At 46.9% G+C, this 20120-nt stretch overlaps 1 protein-coding gene across 1 annotated transcript; it reads right to left on the bottom strand.

Moving 5' to 3' along the window:
* Positions 1 to 2562: 2562 nt before the first annotated feature.
* LOC136290077 (ankyrin repeat domain-containing protein 26-like) lies at positions 2563 to 17707 on the bottom strand. The gene is made up of 16 exons (XM_066184519.1): positions 17508 to 17707; positions 16824 to 16938; positions 16404 to 16577; positions 16209 to 16315; positions 15405 to 15495; positions 14291 to 14466; positions 14013 to 14106; positions 12829 to 12903; positions 11531 to 11665; positions 10766 to 10878; positions 9801 to 9942; positions 8333 to 8614; positions 7385 to 7620; positions 6404 to 6650; positions 4228 to 4273; positions 2563 to 2656 (listed from the first exon to the last, which is right to left on the bottom strand). The coding sequence occupies exons 1-14, from the start codon at positions 17705 to 17707 to the stop codon at positions 6455 to 6457; spliced, it is 2136 nt and encodes a 711-aa protein (XP_066040616.1). The 3' UTR covers positions 2563 to 2656; positions 4228 to 4273; positions 6404 to 6454.
* Between the last annotated feature and the right edge of the window lie 2413 nt (positions 17708 to 20120).

Below are 20120 nucleotides of genomic sequence, written 5' to 3'. Positions count from 1 at the left end.
CGGCGCAACGACACCAACAGCAGCTCAAGTCTACCCAGCCTCCCCCTCCTCCCTGCCGGCAGCCTACGCCCCGCCACAAGGGGAAGCATCGGCCTGGACTTGGCAGCTGTAGTAGATGTTGTGCTAAAGGACGATAAACCTATTAAAATCCCTACTGGAATTAAAGAACCTGTTAAAGTTAATGGACAGTCATTTGGAGCTTTGTTACTGGGACGGTCATCAGCAGCCCTGAAAGGACTAATGATAATACCTGGAGTAATCGATGTTGATTACACTGGAGAAATCCTGATAATGGCATTCACACATTTTCCTCCACTAAGTATTCCAGCAGGAAGCCGAATAGCCCAACTAGTTCCGGTGCCTCAGTTGGTGCAAGAGGCTAAGGGACCACTGCGGGGAACAAGAGGATTTGGTTCCACCGGAGGACTGGTTCTGCTCACCCTCTCTATGGATCAGCGTCCGCTTGTAATAGCTTTTCTTCAACAAGAACAACATCGCATTCGCCTTCGAGTGCTTCTAGACACAGGTGCGGACATAACTATTGTTTCCAAAAGCTGGAGCTGCGGACTCAAATTGCCACTCTACATGATGCACAGCGTCTTCTTGGAGATCTCCAGTGGCTCCGGCCCGTGGTTGGCTTCTCCAATGACGATTTGGAAGCCCTTCGTCCACTGCTGAAAGGCAGTGATCCTGCATCGCCAGTTGTGCTCTCTCAGCAACAGCACGAACTGCTGCAACAGTTAGCAGATACCATAGCTAACCAAACTGTGTCACAGATGCTACCCAATACTACAGTGGATCTCACGATTCTTGCTGGGCCGAACCATTTTATGGGAGCTCTCACCCAGCTGGATGCCAAGGATACGCCACTGGTGCTGGAATGGTTTTTCACAATAGTACAGCCCCGTACCACGATTCAGAGCTGTGTTGCTAACCTTGCTGCCTTAATTAAAAAAGGCTGAATTTGGTGCCAACAGGTTACAGGGGCAGAACCGAACACAATCTATCTGCTACTTCGGAATGAGGACCTGACGTGGTATCTTTATCATTCCCCTGAATTACAGGACAGTCTTTTGGGAACAGCACAGGATGTGCAGTTAAGATCGTTCAAAAACCCTGTACTACAGTGGGTGTGCTCCAATGAATGGATAGAAAAACCACGTGTATCCCACAGACCGTTGGAAAATGCGCTGACTGTATACACAGATGCAGGCAGAAAATCCAGACGAGCAGCGGCTGTCTGGATGGAGGAGGGCACGTGGATGAAGAAATTATTGGACGCGACTACTGAGGACTCATTGCAGACGCTAGAATTAAGGGCTGTCCTTTGGGTCATTATGAATTGGCCTGGTCAAGGTGTAAATATTGTCACAGACTCATTATACATAGTAGAGGTGGATGTGCAGACCATGCTATCAAAAACATGGTTTGTATTAAACTATCTGTGTGTCATGGGGGACCACTCGGAGCCCCCTGCGGTCATCCACTCAGGGGGAGTAAAGGAGGAAGCAGCTAAGCCATTGTTTAAAGTCATGTACCGAGATCCCAAGACTGGAGTATGGGAAGGTCCCGCAGAGGTTCAGTACATGGGTAGAGGTTATGTTTGTGTTCTTACCCCCACAGGGCCCCAGTGGATACCTAGCAAATGGATCCGTCCTGCTAATGACCCTGCAAGAACTCACTAGTCATTTGCAGCAAGCCACAGGCTTGGGTTTAACAGATTGGCTACGATCTTTCGGGCTAGGGCCTTGGATAACCTCCCTACTGCGACATGTAATCAATATTGTGATTGTTATTTTACTGCTTGTACTTTTTGTATCTTGCTTTTTTCGCTGCTTGCAACAGATGATGTACCGCGTAGCAGAAACAGTAACTACTCGACACGCTGCATTTGTTACACAAAATAGAACAGGGGGAATTGTTGAAGAATGGTTAGCAGAGCAAGGCCACGGATAATTAGAGGCCCGATACCAGGTGCTAGCAGCCTACGCGCTGCTAAGATAAGCTGTCCTTGGGACAGCAGTAAGCACGGATACAGGCCAAAGATAAAAAGAACTTGTAGTTAATAGAGCGTAGCAGTAGCACATATACAAAGTTTTCAGCATGCCAAGAGGAGGAACCTTCTCAGGCTTAATATAGCCAATCAAGTATAGATGAGTAGTGTATGCTAACCAATTATAATTTGACAAGTATGCTAAACGCTTCGGGCAAAAGTATAAGAACAGATGTTATGAGCAATAAAAGTTGAACAATGCTTTACCAATCATATTGAATGATTGCATTATTCCCTCGCTGAATTCCTCCACACTGCTGGTCAGAAAAAATGGATGTGGTTCATACTGTGAGTGCAAAAGAAGCCAGCTGGGCAGAAAAACCCCAACTGATGAGTGCACTGTGCTTGACATGCATTTAATAGAATGAGAGTTTATATTCAGACCGCAATGAAAAAGTATTCAGATCTGAGGCGGGGAGAAGGGAAACCACAGATGCTCTATAAAAAGAAAAAATGTCCAGAGTCTTTCCACAGAAATTAATTTAATGATATAATTTCTAGTTAAAACATCCCGGTACTCCTCTCTTATTCTTCAAAGAGGATCCTGGTCCAAATGAAACTTTTTTGAAAATCCAGCACATCCAGTTTCAAGTTCAGCAGTGGCTGCGGGAAAAGGACACAAGATTCCTTATGTTACTTTTAAAGCAGACAGGAAGAGTTAATGAATGCACTGAAATAACATTTTACGTGACACAACAGTCTGCAATCCTGAGCGAGACTTTAAATTTTCCAAGGACACTTAACGTGGGAAGAGCTGGGCACAAAGGAAGAACATTTTGTGCACATTTGCTTATGTGCATACACATAGAACAATACAACAGCATTTCTAAAGCTGGTGACAGACATTCTGGAGGCTACCTATGACTCCAGTGGCCCTTAAGAGGGCAGGTGGATTTCCTCTTTGGACACCTGGCCTCAAATTGCAGAGCGTGTTTTATGCTCCATGTTGCAAGCATTGAACTCATGTTTGCCTAAACACCACTGAAGGATCTCTTCCTAAAGAAATGTTGTCTTTTATTCCTTGTGGCGGTGCGTGTCTTCTTACGCCTGGCCAGCCCCGACACGCCCCCACAGGATCTTGGTGGGATCCTTGCAGCCGACTCGCCCTGCCGCTTTGCCGTGGTGGAGGAATGAAAGGCGGGACTCTCGGAGGCAAACTGAAGCTTAGGCTTTATTGGAGGGAGGGGACCCTCGTCCTAAGACCAGAGCCTCGGAGAGACCCTGAGCCTTAGGAGGCAGGGGGTTTTATACAGAAGGCGGAGACTCGGGGTGGCTACTCATACATCCAATGGGGTAAGAGAGGAGGGGATTCATTAACATCATAGACAGTAACACTAACCCATAACTGAAGGGAGGGAGGGGAGAGCCCTTCAACCAGCCAGTCACTGGGAAGCTCCCTTCGAAGCTTCCAGACCTGGGGGACAGGCCCTGAATGACTGGCAGGGAGGGAGGATCTCCCCAAGGGATGACAGACAGTCAGCAAAGGCGGGAAGAATTAACCAATCAAGGACTGTAACTGGGGAGACAGGAAGAGGCAGAGGGAGGCAGAGGGGGGAGGCTACAACATGAGGGAGTCTAAAAATAGGAACAGCACTGAACTGGCGTACAGTGAACCAAGGTACAGAAAATCAAGGTACATAAACCAACTGTAATACATCGAACTTATTAGAAAACCTTTAACACCACCACAATTCCTGGTCATGTTCTCCTTACTTATTCAATACAAGACTGCAACACCTAGGCTACAAAGACAAGCCATGAATCACAGCAAGAAAAATCAAGACCTAACAGCAGAGAAGGTGTACGGTATGGCTTAGTACTGAACGCAATCCACGTGCAGGGAAGGAAGGGATGGCTGAAGTCTATAAAGATCAATAAAAATCTGGGGGCTTCTTTGATCTTTTTGCTGGAGATTAATTCTAGTGAAGGGCAACTTCATCTTAAACCGAGTGTGTCTGTTTTCTTTTTGCTTGTTTTTTTTCTAGGCAAGCGCATAACATTCTATGCAATATTTTGGGAAGCAGGAATTTTTCACATTCAAGCCTGAACTAGAGAGCTAGCAGAAAAAAATCTCTGTGCTTAGCAGAGGAAGTTGAAAACAAGGGCTTGAAAGCTGTTGAGACATAGAAAGGGTCACCTTTTATCTTACCACTCCTAATGCAATGACACATTACCTTCTGTCAACTCCATAGTGATTTTTTCAACCAGTTTCTGCTGTACCTAGAATGATACATTGGATAGACAGTTAAGACATAATATGATCCAAATATAACTGTTAAGAACTCCTAAAACATTCTTACACCACATGGACAACGTGGTAAAACCTAAAAATACCACAGCAGTTGGAGATGATGGCCTGTGGTGGCCAAGAGGATGCCAAAGGCCTTGGACCGTATGAGCTGTGTGGAAAGGCTGAGAGACCTGTGACTGTTTCTTTCCTGGAGTCGTAACTACCAGGGGGTGGAGTAACAGAAATGGAGCCAAACTCTTACAGCGGTGCCAAAAGAAAAACTCCCCCCAAGCCTCAAGTGTTTTTTCAAGTGTGGAGAGTAAAATCCTGGGGAAAAGAGACCCCTCCAGAACATGAAATGAGACATGGGTAGTGGAAGGAAGCAGGAAATCTAAGGCCTAGACCAAAAGATGACCTAAAGCAGGACTAATCTTAAGCAAAGCGTAGCAGTTGAGCTGGTGGAAGAAAGCACTTTCCCGGTTTATGAAGCCTGCACAACGACCAGAAGATCCACAGGGCCCTCTGCAACATGTGTGGCTGAATGAAGAGAAGAAAAAGGTCTTGTTTGCCTCCTATTTATTCCAGTAACCTTTTTGTGATTCTCATCCCCAGCCGAGGAAAGAGAAATAGGTGGAAATAAGGCCAACACATGCATTTCTCTGAAATGGAATGAAAAGGCTTTTGAACGAAAATACACCTCTGAGGACTCTGGCAGTGTGTCCACAGTTCTCCTGGCCCTCGGCCCTCTGGAGAAGGCATCCCAGCTGACTAGCCCAAACCTCCTGAGCACGCCTGTTTCACTGCTTAGCTCTTCAGGCAGTAACATACTGGGTGACTTGCTGCAGTCACCATCTCAGTAATTCTGTTTCAAGAAGTGATGTTGACTTACTACTTACCCACAGAGCTTCTTGAGCACAGAGTAAGTTGGATCCTCTAAGACTCCGTGAGATGATACCCAGGGTTTAGGAACTCAACTTCAGAGCACTACTGCTACTGCACACACAACCAACCACTGTTGCTACCCAGAACTTTTTCACTGTCAGAACAGGCAAAGGGGGCAAAGAGCCTTCTCCTCTAGTTTAACCAAGTTCCATCAGAAGAGATTAAATCCATACATATGGTGCCATCTTACAGAAGCTGAACTTTCACAGAAGCCGTCACTTCACAAAGACATAAAGCACGGAAGTACTCGGCAGCAGTTACTCTTTCCCTCAGAGGAACCAGCAACTCCAAAGCATTTCCAGCTTTAGGCCAATGCGAATGCATCGGTAGGTTTGAATCAACACCCAGCAGCACAAATAGACAAAACACTTCCAGCAGCACGCAAGGTCAAACAGTACAGGCTACAAACCTTCTCACGTATCTGGCTGCAGAGAAGAGAAAGAAGATTTTTGATTTAGGAGCTGAAGAAGAAAGAAGAAGAGCTTTAAGTTCAAAGGTGTTCAGTGAGACCAAGAACATGGCCGACACGTACAGGAGGCAAGGAGAAAAGCTCACAAAAGAAAGACCACTAAGATACGAGAGGGCAGTTGGAAAATGGAACCAGAAAAGGAACAGAAGTTGAGAGAGAGCAGAGGGAACCAACATTCCCTTTCTCACACTATGTAGGGAAACTGGATTCATAAATCCATCAATTTACACTGACTGCAGCTAGCAGAGTTCACTATTCTTTTCCACATCAAGACACCCACATTCATTTGCAGCAGCCTTTGGCACCGCTGTCAGGATGGAAGGTTGACAGTTTGTAAATATAACAAGCGGCCTTGAGTCCCAAAATCTTTTTGCAACACTTGCAGCAGACAGACATGCCCTGCCTTTGGCTATGCGCTAAGGCCCCATCTTCCAAATTCCAGTGCATGGACCAGTAACAGTACTTGCTATTTATGACTCTGAGAGGGAAGACCAGGTTTTAAGACTTGAAAGGTCTTACAACGTGGATGACCAGAACTCTTCAGCCTTACAACATACGGCTGTGCACTGTTCTGAGGAGTAGCAGTTGCTTTGGCCTCTTGGACAGTATGGCACAGAACAATAAGTGGATTTTAACTTCAGGCTAAAAAGGGAGAACCTTGCATACGGCTACTCTTCAGCAGTCGAGAATGATATTTCAAAATGCTTACCTTGGCCACAGCGCTTGCAAACCTCCTTCTTGAAAAGAAAATAGGCTCGTATCAGCTTAGGGAGCTTCCTCCTAGATTGAGAGCTCTGTCCAGTCTCAAATTGTTGCCGAAATGTCCCAGTCCAGTTGAATAGAGAACTGGAGCTGCAGCCAGACCTCCGCTGACAATGCTGCTTGTAATGAAGGATTCATTTTTATGGCGCTCCCAGAGGAGCTTGGCATTGGCTTCTTCAAGTCTCTCTTTAGCTCTGAAACGTTCAGAAACACACGCACAGTTACCTTTGGCAGTAACACTTTCCCAAAGTTACTCTCCAGGTCCTTGACTATTATTTGACTTCTGAGATGAAGAGCCTCCAAAAATAGTACATCATTTGACCTGAGCTTGCTTGGAGGGCCTGTTTCTAAGATGTCACACAAGGTGCAAGAAGCAGCAGGTGCCACCAACCCTTAGGACAGGTCATCAGGAGAGTTGAAAGCCGCCTGTGAAAGCCATGTGTTTACATAGCTTCTTCTGGAAGGTATGTCACCTCTGTAACAAGTGTGGGCTGGCCCCCCTTCCCAAAGAAAGCTCAAAGCTCAGAGCCACTGCTTAAACAGAAGCCAAAAAAGACCACTTCTATTTTTTCTTCACAGAACAGAAAGCTGTTCTCTGAGAGGCCTACCCTTATTCAAACAATGAAGGACATGAAATTAATGTTTTCTTTTGTACAGAGGATGAGATTAGAGAGACTGGCAAAAAAAGCTGCCAGTTAAAACAACAAGTTGAAAAGTATCCTGTTAATGCCATGATCAGTTGTGTTCCTGCTGAAACATTAAAGAGAAATGAAGGCCTGCTGAACGGTTACGGTCTTAAGGTACTTTCCCCACAAACATGTCATCATAAGCTTTCAGTGCTGGCCAGGTGCAAAAGAGGAATTAACAAGAAATATGCATCAGGAGAAAGGATTCTCTTACTACCAGTCCAAAAGAAGCACAGACTTACCTTTCCAGTTTCTTTGCTAGGCATCGTCTCGTTTTCACTTCCTCCTGATACAGGTCCTTGTACTTTTCCACTTCTGCCTGTGCACATTCTTTTGGAAAAGTACTCTCTTGTTGAGTATTTTTTATCTTGTCCAATTCACATTCAAGATCTCGAATTCTGTCTTTTAGCTGGTTTCTCAGGGAAGCATGATGACTTGCTCTGATGTGTTCTAGTCTGTCCTGGGAGGCTGCCTGTGCCTGAAGGAGACAGTGCACCTTCAACCACCACAAAACCACAAAGAAAAATGAGAACTCTCCCGACCTGTCAACTGCATGTACCCAACGTCCTGGGTCCAGCATGGCTCAGAGAGGTGGCTGTGCCTCCTCACTGCCATCAGCAACCAAGGCAGAACCCTGGAGCTACCACCAGGGTAAATGATTCTTTTCACTCAGGATGAAGCCCAAAGCAGTACTACTATTCAAAGCGACTAATGGAAGGGCATTGTCTCGGTAGGTCAGGGCATGGAGAACAGGATTCCTCCAAGACCTTAGCAGGATGCCTCACCTCCTCCTGATCTCCCCACCTGCAACTTCAGTCACTTCTTTTCTGACACTCTCCCCTGTACAAGGAGAAAACCAGACCTGTAGGTCTGGCTGTGACAGCTAGAAGGGGCAAAACCTTTTCAAGCACAAACAGTGAGAAGCAGACCAGAGGACAGAGAGAGCCCCAAGCACTGCAAAATGGAAACCTGCCTTGGGCAACCTTTTGATTCAGGGACCTGCCAGCACGCGACACACCATAAGGGCACTCCTGCCCAACCATATGCCATTCACCCACTGCCCTTCGGCAAAGACACAAGTAAAGTGCTGACACACAGAATCGGGCACCTAAAGCAAAACACTAAGAAATGGTGGCCACAACCAAAGTTTACAGAGTGCCTACACACACACACGCCAAGAAGTTACTCACTTGCAAAAACAGATTGACTTCATGTAGTTTTTGTCTTATTTCTTGGTCTGCTCTTTCATCAACCTCTCTTTTATACTGTTCTATTTGGCTGTGATCCACCATGTTAGTCTCCAAGCGATGCTGGAGTTTTGCCACCTCTTCTTTCAGCTGGCATTTGCTCTTCTCCAGTTTTTCACAGTTCCCATGCAGGGTAGATAGTTCTTCTCGCAAATCCCGGTTTTCTACTTCTAGCTGCATGCTTTTTTTAGACTCCATGTCCAGCTGCTGGGAAAGTTCAGCAACCTGTACACGGGAAATACAAACAACTGAGAGGCATCTAAAGGCAGTGAATTCGGTTAAAATCACTAAAGGGGTTGTCCATGGAGACTGTATTTATCATCTGCATACTCAGTATAAGAAACTTAACGTAACTGGGCTCTTCTTTTCCAACAAGATCAGCCTTCACATCATTTGTGATAGGATGGGAACCTGAGGATTCCTTGTGCAGTTCTTCATGCAAAAAATGCTATTAGCTTCTGGACTAAAAATGGGCCACTGCAAAGGAGTAACTGATTCTACAATGATGCCTTTTAAAGCTGAGCATAACTGTGAAATGTGGCTTCTCTAGCAACGAATCTGAGTAATGAGCAGAGAAGTACATAAAGTTTACACGCTACTACTGGACAGCCAGAGCAACCTCAAAAACATCTCTGGCAACAATACCTCTGGGTCCCCACGCCAAGATGGGCCGAAACAGCTAACAGTGAGCAATGAGTTACAGCACTTTTCCTGTGTCACCTCTCCTCATTGTTCCTTGCTCAGCAACAACACTTTTCAGAAAAGGAAAGTCCCAGCAGGGACAGGGCTCAAGGCTTGTTCTTGCTGTGTGAGCAACAGCGGTACCTCTCCCCTCTCTTCCAGAGGAGGAACCCGTCTGTCAGACCAGGGTGATGCTGCCATAGCCTCACATTGTGGCCAGGCCTGAGCTGAGGCCTGCTGCTGTCAGCCCTGATCCTTACCCACAGACATGACGTCCTGGTATGGACAGAGAACTGCCCATCCCTAAGGCCTGGCCTGAGGATCTGCACTCTTGGCTGACCCTGCCTGCTCTCACCAGACCTGTTCTGTTCTTCTTGATTAGTGCCTGGGGGATGGGCCCCAGGCTCATGAGGTTATAGACCCTGCCAGCCTTGCTGCCACTCTTGGCTTGCCCTCCCTCGGCATGACAGTCCGCCCTTCCTGTGCCATTGCAGATTCTGCTTTGTACTTAGGGATTGCATATTTGCCCAGAATGACAACTACATCAGTATCAGTCATAGTCACCTGCTTCTCTAACTGTAGAAAAAGCATTAAGAGAGATCAATCAAATCTAAAATACAGCTAAGGAAAGAAAATCATCAACGTGACAAGAAATACAGGGAAAGCTTCACACAGGTTTGAAGAGAAGTAACGCCACAACCAAACAAACCCCAAATTAAGCAGAGCTCACCTTTGTTCTTAATCTCTCAACTTCACTGACCATTTCAGAATATCTATTCTTCATTTCTCCCTTCAAATTAAGCTGTGACTCCATTTCTCTCTCCTCATACACTTGTATTTTCTTTGTAGCTCTACTGAGAAGTCTCTTCAACCTAAGCAGCAAATCAGTTCAGAAAACAATGAAACACAGGAATGTTGGGTTAACCGGAGCCGCAGGAGAAGAGCCTCATGCTATCATGGTCAGCAAATCTCGTTTATTTTAGGTAGCATACACATATTTATATCTTCTATAATCAGCTCATACATATTGCAAAAGTTAAGCTCAGGATTGGTGCTCAGACTAAAAGTCAGCTACGCCTCTTTCTACATTTCTTTGTGGTTACATAGTTTGAGTAAGTTTTAGTTTTACCATGCTTCTCCCTCTTATCTTTCAGCTACAAGGTCTTGTTATCGTATCCCAGCTGTGCTCAAGGACATACGAAGCTTACTGCCTTGCTGGTTTTCATGAGAGTGCCTGTGTGCTCAGCAAAGCTCTCTCATGTCTACGTGACCTTTTGCAGCTAGCCAGTTATCAATCACACTCTCCACACAGGAATAAGCAACCTTTTCCATATTTTCTCAAGTAAGGAGTGCAGACATAGCTTTCTTCATCTTTAACATACTTAACAGTACCAGGAATTGCTGAGAAAAAGCCTGCTCTTCCTGTGCCACAAATCATCGGGCACATCCAAATTTCAGCTGAAAAGATGAATTGAAGACTCCTTTCCCCACCCCTGGAGAACTGCAGAGCAACCTGGATTGGCAATTCCTCTTGCAGCTATAAGTAAGTATAGGCTCACGCAGAGACATACCCTGCAGGAGCTAACATGAGACTTCAGTTTGCTCGGGGAGTATGTATACCTATTCTTACATTACGGTTCAGTAAAACTGGACTCCTATTCAGGGATATCTCTCCACCATATCAAAAAGCCATACCTCTTTAAGTTTTTCTGCAGTTCTAAGTTTCTTCTCATTTCTTGGTCCAGACGGAGTTCAACTGGGCGTTTTAACTCCATCAGTTGCTTCACTTTCTTTCTTTCACTCTCACACTTTCAAAACAGAAAAGACCCATGACACACACAGAGAGTAAGAACAACAGCTACGTGCAATATGTGTCTTCAGCATTCTCCACAAGAGAAGCGGCAGTCCATCTCCATCTGTTAGCCAAGTTTCACATTAGGTTTCACAGAAAACTGGTCAATACTGAAGAACAAAAATAGATGCTTCCACTGAAACAGGTGGAAAAGACACTGGACTACTTTCAAGAGTTCTCAACTCATAGCAAGGATTATGTATGTATGCTTATTATGGGAGAATACCAATCAGTCTCAAGCTTTTACTATTCATCAGCAGGCAGAGGAATTTGATCTTTGGGAATTTTTTCAATATACTATTCCCTTCAGTACTTCAACCCTACCCAGAAAACAAGGAATCTAAGAAAGAAGTGGGGAACTACAGTACTTGATGTGCTCAACTGATGCAAACAATACTAGGAACTCTTTCAAAGAGAGTCACTCCAGAACATACACAAGATATCCAGATAGCTTTCATTTGCTTCCTGGATCATCCAGATCACAACATATCCAGAGCCTGAATGGCAGGGGTAATAAAAAAATGCTCTTTATGTAAGAACTTGACCAAAAAGTTAATGTGGTTCTTTCGGGTACTGGCTTAGGTCCCTGGAGAATTTTCTGGATTTACCTGTTCAAAGAGGTCTGCCTTTTCCCTGTCAAGTTGAGCAACACGTTCTTCGAGGTTGGATCTTGACCTAAACTGCTCTTCCCACATGCTCTGCAATTCCTTTGACGTCAGAGCCAGCACATTCTGCTTTTGCACCTGTAAAAGCAACAGTGGCAGAAAAGCAACTAAGGTGACTGTAAAGAAAACACTACAACAGAAAGCTGTAACTTAAATGCAAACCCTCTCCTCTCCCCATCCAATGTCTATGGTTAATGTTAATGTGGAATGTAAAACACAGCCTGGGAAACATAACCAAGAAGAAAAATTGAAGATGGTAAAAAGACTGAATGCACTAAGGGTGGTGAGATGAGGTTGAACTTTGGGGAATAACAAACACACACACAAAATCACCCCGTAGCTTTCTTCCAAAGGGTCTCCAGAGTTCATGACATACTTTCTAATGTATGCATTTCTAGTGCCCACCACAGAATATACCCTACCCTCATGGCTTCTGTAACAGCTGTACATCTCTTGAGAGCAAGAAAATGTTTTGAAATTGACTATGGTTTTTATGGTTCTATCTAAAGAGACAAAGATTTGCCTAACAGATGCATTTGAGTTGAACAGAACTTGCAGATTCAGTTCAAGTATAAAGACTGGAAGTTGACTAGATACTTTTAGTGCCATTTTTTAAGGAAAAAAAAATTGCAAAATCAAAAAAAGGAAAAATCAAGAGATGTTTACTGGCTTTTTACAAAAAGTGACAAAACACCTAGCACAGAGTCTCAGATTAAAAAAAAAAAAAGTTTTTAGGGTGTATGACTTTCTCAAGTCCTCACAGAGGAGGTAAAACACTTGGTCTCACAAAAAAACCTGACATGGCCTCAAGGCAAGCTCTGACAAAAATCCAAAGATAATATGGATCTGTCAAGTCCAGTCTCCTCTCTCAGCTTTCAACCACTGATCTCCATGCTATCCACAGCATCCACTCTCTCAGTCATCTGCTGTGGCTTAACCCTGGCAGGCGGCTAAGCATTACACAGCCACTTGCTCACTCCCTGCAGGTGGGATGGGGAATACAATTCATCAGATAAATCACACTGATGAATACAATTATCTTGCACACCACAACACATACAAAACACAGCAGTAGGAAAATTAGGAAATTTACTGCCTTTTCCCTTGAGGGTGCCTTGCCCTAAAACCAGATGGGTATTTAACAGCTGTGTGCTTACACAGCCCACATGATCTTTTCATCAATTACCTATACACAAAAAATTCAAGGACTAAAACAGTCATCAACAGAAGCCTGTCTGTACCTGCTTGTGGTGGTCCTCTGCAGCTGCCTGTGCTGTCTGTAAGCTCATTATCATGTCTTCCAGGCGGTTATGAACCTATACAAGCATTACAGGAAGCAAGAAGGCATATTATGACTTTCTAGATTGAAGTTACACCTCACTGACAAAAGTAAGTATTGCACAAAACCTCTTCACCCCTTTATTTGTACACTATTTACACCCAGCAACAATGATCAAAATGGCCCTAAGTTTGATGCCACTGTAAAATTGTTAGCAATCATCACCTCTGCCATTTGGTGCGGAGAGAGAGAGAGAGAGAGAGAGAGAGAGGGAGAGAGGGAGAGAGAGAGAAAAGACCACGTGGGATGTAAAGAATGCTCAGTGAAAACAGGCAGAAGTAGCTTTTCTCATCCCCAGTACACCTGAAAATCATGCCCTATTAATCAAAGTGGAAAGATTTGTGACTGCCTTCCCACTTCTCTTGATAGTATCAGTACATCACAAAATTCAACTAGTACTTGTAGTGTTTTTCAAAATACCTTCAGCTATAATTGACAACTACAGTTGTAACAAGAACCCTAGTTCACTGGCTACAATACAAAAAACAACAACAAAAAATCTCTCTTAATTCAGGTCACATCTTGTCTCAGCCAAAATTAACCACCGTGTAGAAGCAGTGGCACATTCCAAGGCTCACACTGAGTTCTGCAGATACTACAAGCCGTCCTCTTCACTGTTTCACGAGAACAGCAAGTAGCCAAAGGAAAAGCAATTCTGCACAGCAAAATCTCTGGGACGTGTAATTTTTGTTCCTGTCTGATGATGTCAGCCAGGTCTCTAGCATAAAGGGCTTGGCTCAATATACCCTGTGGAATTTCCACCAGTTAACTTGATGAATACCTTAAATGAAACACATCACAGACCCCAAAGCAGCATCTGATATTATGAAGGGTCTAAAGCAGAAAATAGCTACATCAGTGTACTGCTATCAAATCCTGACCTTTTAGAGTGTTATGTTTGACTTGCTATAGCATGGGAAAATTTTCAAAACCGGATGGCTAGGAAGTAGAGCAGCCTCTATTCAGCAGAATGCAAGAATGGACCTCCCCTTGGCTCTCCGGGAAAACCTCACCATAAAATTTCCCCAACAGAAATAGGTAACTAGGCTCACGAGTCACTAAAGGGGCAATTCATGAGCAGCTTACTGAGGCACAGGCTGGCAAGTCTCTCTGCAGGATTTCAATCCGGTTGCTTTGTTGCTGGACAGTGGCTTCCAAACTGATGGCTTTAATTTCAAGGCTTAAAGAGAAATAGAGGTCTTATTGAAGAAAATTCTCCAAGGAGAGGACCAGTTCCAGATGAACAGTGTGAAATAACAGAATCAAAAGCAAGGGCGTCCTTCAAAATTAGAGTACGTGTCCTGTGCTTTCCTCCCAATTCCTGCAAGCAACAGACGCCTCATCCCACTGCGTTGTTCCCTTACCGTTGCACGTGTTCTTGCAGTTGTTTCACAGCAGTCTGGTTCTCAAAATATGCTCCCAGCTGGTCCTGCAGTTCCTGGGCAGCAGCTAGCTCTTCCCTTTCCCTCTCATCCATGGCAGTCTTCAAGTCACGAACACAACGCTCAGAATTGAGATATTTTTCTTCCATCTGCCGCAACTGCAAAGTCACAGAAAGAATCCGCAGTGGTCAGGTGAGCTTTTATACAGGGCGGTCAGCTGCTGCCCAAGGATTCACGTGCTGCAGATACCTGCCCACACCCTCTGCCCAAAGAACTGTAATCATCTCAAATACCTTCAAAGCTTCTACTAGCAAATGAACACAAGCTGTGTTATTCCAAATCATCTACGGCGGCCTCTCCTACCCCTCCACAGATTTCCTAGGGCACAGTTGCAAGCACTGACACTGCTGCTCCAACCCTTTTGGGGACCTGTGATGATGCTCTTTGTATTCACTTTATTTGCTACTGCAGGAAAGCATGAACTGCAATGCTTTTATTCCTAAAGAAGGAAGGAGTCTCGGAAATGTCAGAGCAAAACCGCTGTGGCAGACTTGTTCTGGAGCACAGCGTGGTGCCAGAGGGAGTTTTCTGAAGTGACACAGAGAGACCTCAAATGCAGCACCGAGAGAGGTGCCCGGCTCCCAGTGAGCGGGAAGCAGTGGATCCCTGAGGAGAGGCAGCTCTGCCTCAGCGTGGTGGGGCCAGGAGGGATGACAGCGGCTGTATCCTGGCGAGCACCATTTCAGAAAAGGCTCCCAGGTGATCTGTGCCATCAGACCTGCTCTGGAGTTGGGAATTGCTCCAGGGTGCCTGGGGAGCGTTCTTGAACCAGGAAGACCTCGAATGTAGCATAGAGAGAGGGAATCCCACGCCCCTGACTGACGAGTGGGGAAACCCTGAAGAGAGGCAGCTCTACTTTAGCATGGTGGGGCACGAAGGCAGGAGAGACTGAGGAAGATCAAAGCCCAATGTAACCACCACTTCCTTAGATCTCTCTCCTTCTGGCTCCCAGGACACTCTTCTGTCATTTCTCATGACAGACAAGAAAGCATCAAGCACCCCATGATTTATTCCTGTAGGGACAGGCTTTCCATACCTCCACTTCAAGCTTCTCCAACTCTTCCCGCAAGTGCAGATTGTCTTCCTCCACATCAGCCTCGTGGCTTGCGGTAAACGCCTGAGCAATCCTAAAACATCCAGAATTTGATAAGAAACATGTCGAATTTGGCATATTTTTTTCCCCTGCTTGCTCCCAAATCAACTCTTTCCCCCTTTCCTACAAGCACAGTGAAAGGAAAGCCAAGTACATGAAAGCTGGGAGAATTCAGCTTAGAAGTGACCTCAGGATGTCTCCAGTCTCACCGCCTCCCCAGTGCAGCCTTGACTACAAGGTAAAGCCATGCTGTTTAGGGCTCCTTCTCCTACTCTTTAAAATCCCCCTGGATCTAGCTGCACAAACTCCCAGGGCAAGCTGTTCAATTGCCTGACGCATCAAGACGTTTTTTCTTTCTTTGTGGTTGGAACCCATCATGTCCCCTTAGATAAGCTGCTTCTCTTTCTCCCAATGCTCCCGTTCATACCACCTAATGTTCCTTTGCTTAAAACCCCTTTGCTCTCCTGCAGAGCAACCTTGCTGCTGAGCTAACAGCAAGTTTCCCAGTGAGTCTAGGTCTGTGCAGGGAGAGCACACCACAGCCAACACTTTGTGGCAGTCCTCAGTGGTACAACAGTACCAAAGGTCTGAGAGCATCCAAGAGCAGACCTACATTTACCAGTCACATGGGGATCTCCTTCCATGTGGCTCTTCCTTCTTTTTCTGAGCTCATTCCCATGCCTCTCCTCAGTCACACTTGCTGATAACTGAGGAGGCCTGTGTGCTGTTTATAGACAAACCCCTCACCTTTCACATTGCCTTGCAGTATGCCTGCCAGCTGCTTTTTTTGGAAGACACTCCAGCATCTCTTCATGCTGTTTGGAGACTGCAACATTTAGGGGGTTATGTCCCCCCTGAAAGGAGAGAGAATCTCCATTAGAAAAACAGAGACAAGTTTGGCAGCGGTTCGAAAGAGCAGCTTTACCCATACACCAAGATTACCTTGTTCTGAGCATCACTACTGGCATCGCGCTCAAGTAACAGCCCTGCTACATGAGTATTGCCAGACAGGAGAGCCAGGTGAAGGGCAGCGTTGCTGTTAGCATCTGCCAGATTTGGGTGGGCACCACGTTCGAGCAGAACAGCCACACATTCTTCTTGCTGGTGCTGAACTGCCTAGGGACAACGTAGAAGGAAAGGGGGAAGACTTTCAACATTTTTCTCTCACTCTTGTCACAACTTGCTCATCTCCTGAATGCTGGGATTGAAGGACATCTACAAAGATTAGCAGAGGCCTAAGCCATGCGGATAACAACATGCATGTTTCTATGGCCCTTCTGTATAAGGAATCCTGCCAGACACCTCTCCTGTAACGCGCTGTCAATAAGCTCCACTTACAAGATCTGAACACAGTCCGCTTACCTTCACCAGCGGAGCTCTTTCTAAGTCCTCAGCCAAGTTGAGTTGGCAGCTCTTTCCTGCTAGATGTCCAGCGACGTCTGCACGGCCGTTCGCAGAACTGAGATGCAGAGGTGTCCTAAAAATTAAACAGATGCTCTCAACAGACCAGCAGACAAAAGATGAAAACAATCTGTCTTTACACAGCCCTGGGGACCCTGCCCGGACTCTGTTCCTCTCCCTTGCTGCTGCTGCTGCTGCTGCTGCAATCCTGCACTGGTCAGCCACAGGGCAGGAAGAGAATGGGTGAGGTCTGAGCAGCTACGAAACAGTCCTGCAGAGAGACCACGGCAGAACGGCAGGCTGCCAGCACACACTTCCAACAGTGCTTAAGCCAACCAGGCAGCTCCAAGCAATGATCTAAAGTCCACTTCTAAAGACAGGACAAATCTTGGTTTTCAAGCCATTAGCTTGAACACGATCTCACACACGGCCTTAAGGGCGGGTGCTTCCACATGGGATGCAAAGCTGCTGGGGGTGTGGGGTGGGGGAGGAGTGTTGATCACACCATGCTGAGGCTCTTGGTCTGCCTTTTTCTTAAGAGAAGAAGTCTGCTGAGGACTAGTGGAGTGCGGCTCAGAAAATGCCGCAGCAGCACCTGCCAGAAGGCGCTGTCATGGTGTCCCATCAGTGGCCCACAGAACTGACCTCCTCTCTCGGTCTTGTGGGTCGCCGCGGGCATCCGCGCGGTGCACTGCGACCGGGACCTCGTCACGGAGCTCGGAGGTACCGGCGGCGGCGGCGGCGGCGGCGGCACAAGCCTGCCCGGACGGGCTACTGGACGGCGACTGGTGTCGCCTGCTGCTGAAGAGCCGCCTGACTCTCTTGTGCAGGGCGTGCAACCACATGGCCCTGCCGGGGGCGGTCAGCAGCAGGAAGCACCCGGCGGGCTGCTGGGCCCTGGGTGTGGATGGGGATGAGGGACGGGACGAGGATGAGGGACAGGGCGAGGACGAGGGACAGGGAAACGAAGAGGACCAGAACACGCGGTCGGCACAAGGCACACAAGGTCGCCCCGCGCAGTGGCGGCGGCCTGGATCCTCCGAGACGGCGGCAGGTTCGCGTAGTGCTCCCAGCGGCCAACGTGCTGCTGCTCCCGGAGCGGGTTGGGCAGCTCTGAGCGCCGGCTCCGGGCAGCAACGGAGCCGCGAACACCAACGTGCCTGCGACGTCACAACGGCCGGTGGCACGCCCGGGGGTTTACCGGGGGCGTCACCGAGGCCCCCGCCGGCGGAGGAGGCGCCGGGCGGGTGACGGCGGGGACGGCGGGGCCGCCAGGGCGGTGTCGGCGGGCGCCCGGGAAGGAGGCGGCCCGCGGCCTGTGAGGCGGCCGGAGGCGCTGCCCCGCCTCGGGCCGCCCCGGGACACGGGCGGGGCTGCGCCGGCCGGGCCGCAGGCTGCGACGAGCCCTCGAGCAACTCTCGGCTCACCCGTTCTGTGTTCGTCCCTCAGCACATGGCCAGGGTGCCTCTGGGCACACGTCCCCGAAATAAAGCTCAGGCTGGGCTCGGATCCTAGTCCGGGCGGACGGCGGCCGCTGGAGTTCTCAAGAGATGATCGCTCTATGGCCGCAGTGCCGGAGATCCAGGACAATTCCCCAGCTCCTCTGTCATGTCCCTTCTTGAAGAGCAGACAGACCCCCGACCCCCTACGCCATGGTAACTGCTGGCACTTGCTGCTATGCCAGCTGCCTATGCTGATTTTGTGTTCTGCCGCTCCACCAGCCAAGCGACAGCACGCAGCCCGCTACAAACATGCTTGAAAACGCGTCCCTCCTTGTCCCAATAACAACAGAAAGTGAAGGCTCAGAGATCCTGCACTTGCTTTCTGGGAGGCTTCAGTTTACTCTTTCTTGAGTCAATGTGTTTTGCAAGGTGTTGCGAAGGCTTTTAAACTGAAGAAGTATTGGAAAGGGGGTTTTGATGTGAAGAAAGTTAGTAGATGCAAAAAGGGGATGAAAGTGCTCTGTAGCACTGTGCCAGAGTAAATGAAACTTGCCGGTAATTTGTCGCAGACCTTCCAGGATGTATAGCACAAATCCTTGCTGGCGTGTGGTTTGTACATATGCTGCCACCTGTGACCATTGCAGTCATTCAGCCTTCAGGGACATCTCAGTTTGCGTTCACAGAGCTGTAATGACAGTACGAGTCACCAGCCTAATGTTAAAATGAGATGATGCTGTATAGATGGGGGAAGTATGTTGGGAGATCTGTTCCCCAGTATGTTTGGAAAAAAAAAACAACCTTACACCACCATCATAGTGGTAATTAGTGTTTGGTGCCAGTGTTTTCCCAAGTGACTCCAACAGTGTTGCCTGTCCCCAGACCTAATGTAGGTGAGGTCATTTTGTGTTATTTTAGTCTCTGTTCACATCATGTAGTGTGTCCCATAATTACTCCACAAGTCAACAAAAAGACTTTTGCAGTAAATCCTTTCAAGTGCTATGGATTTTTCTATGTTCCCTCCTCTTTTTTTGTCCTCACAACTTCATAGTGTCTTGCACCCAGATGTCTGAACTCTATTGTGCACTGTGTTTAAAAGCTTCCCTGGAGAGCCTTTTGGGTTTTGGTTTGTTGTTGTTGTTGTTGTTTTGGTTTTTTTTTTTTTTTTTTTTTTTTTTTTTTTTTTTTTTTTTTTTTTTTTTTTGGGTAGCTAGCTTTAAAACAGCTTGATGCAATGGGAGGTGGAGAATTAGACAGCTTTGGGATACAATATAGCCTTTCAAAAGGCACTGTGGGGCACATCCCTCAGGCAGGGCTTTTGCGCTGCCCTGTTGCCTTCCTGCTTCTGTTTCCCTATGAAGGAGTAAACTCCCCTGAGTGAAGAGACCATGGGTTGAGCTGTCAGAAACGCGTTATTGCTTTTCATGGGCACTTTTTGCCATCTAGTGGCAACAACGTCTTTGTGCACTCTTTGTCTCACAATTTTACTTTTTAGGCACTTGTCTTGGTTTGGGAAGACAGGAATCTGCCAGGTAACAAAAAAAAAAAAAACAAAACAAAACCAAAAACAGCTGGAGTTTTCTTTGGAATGGAGAGTGTAAACCCCCCCCGTCGCCCCGGCAATGAAAATCGGTTTTGCCCCCACATGTCCCGATGGCATTAGAGTACACTGTGACCCAGTATCTACTAAAGCTTCATATTTCTGTGACTCTGATGAGCCAGGCCGTCGAATCTACATAGTCTAAAAGACCCGGTTTTTTCATGGCTCTTCCTGGCTAGAGGCAAGGCCCCTCTAGCACTGGTTATTATTCTTTTCTTT

The sequence above is a fragment of the Chamaea fasciata genome, unplaced genomic scaffold (genome assembly GCF_029207755.1).
Source record: "Chamaea fasciata isolate MVZ Bird 193981 ecotype frontalis unplaced genomic scaffold, bChaFas1.0.hap1 SCAF_5, whole genome shotgun sequence".
In the NCBI taxonomy this organism is placed as follows: domain Eukaryota; kingdom Metazoa; phylum Chordata; class Aves; order Passeriformes; family Sylviidae; genus Chamaea; species Chamaea fasciata.
This window is presented reverse-complemented; position numbering and strand designations above follow the sequence as displayed.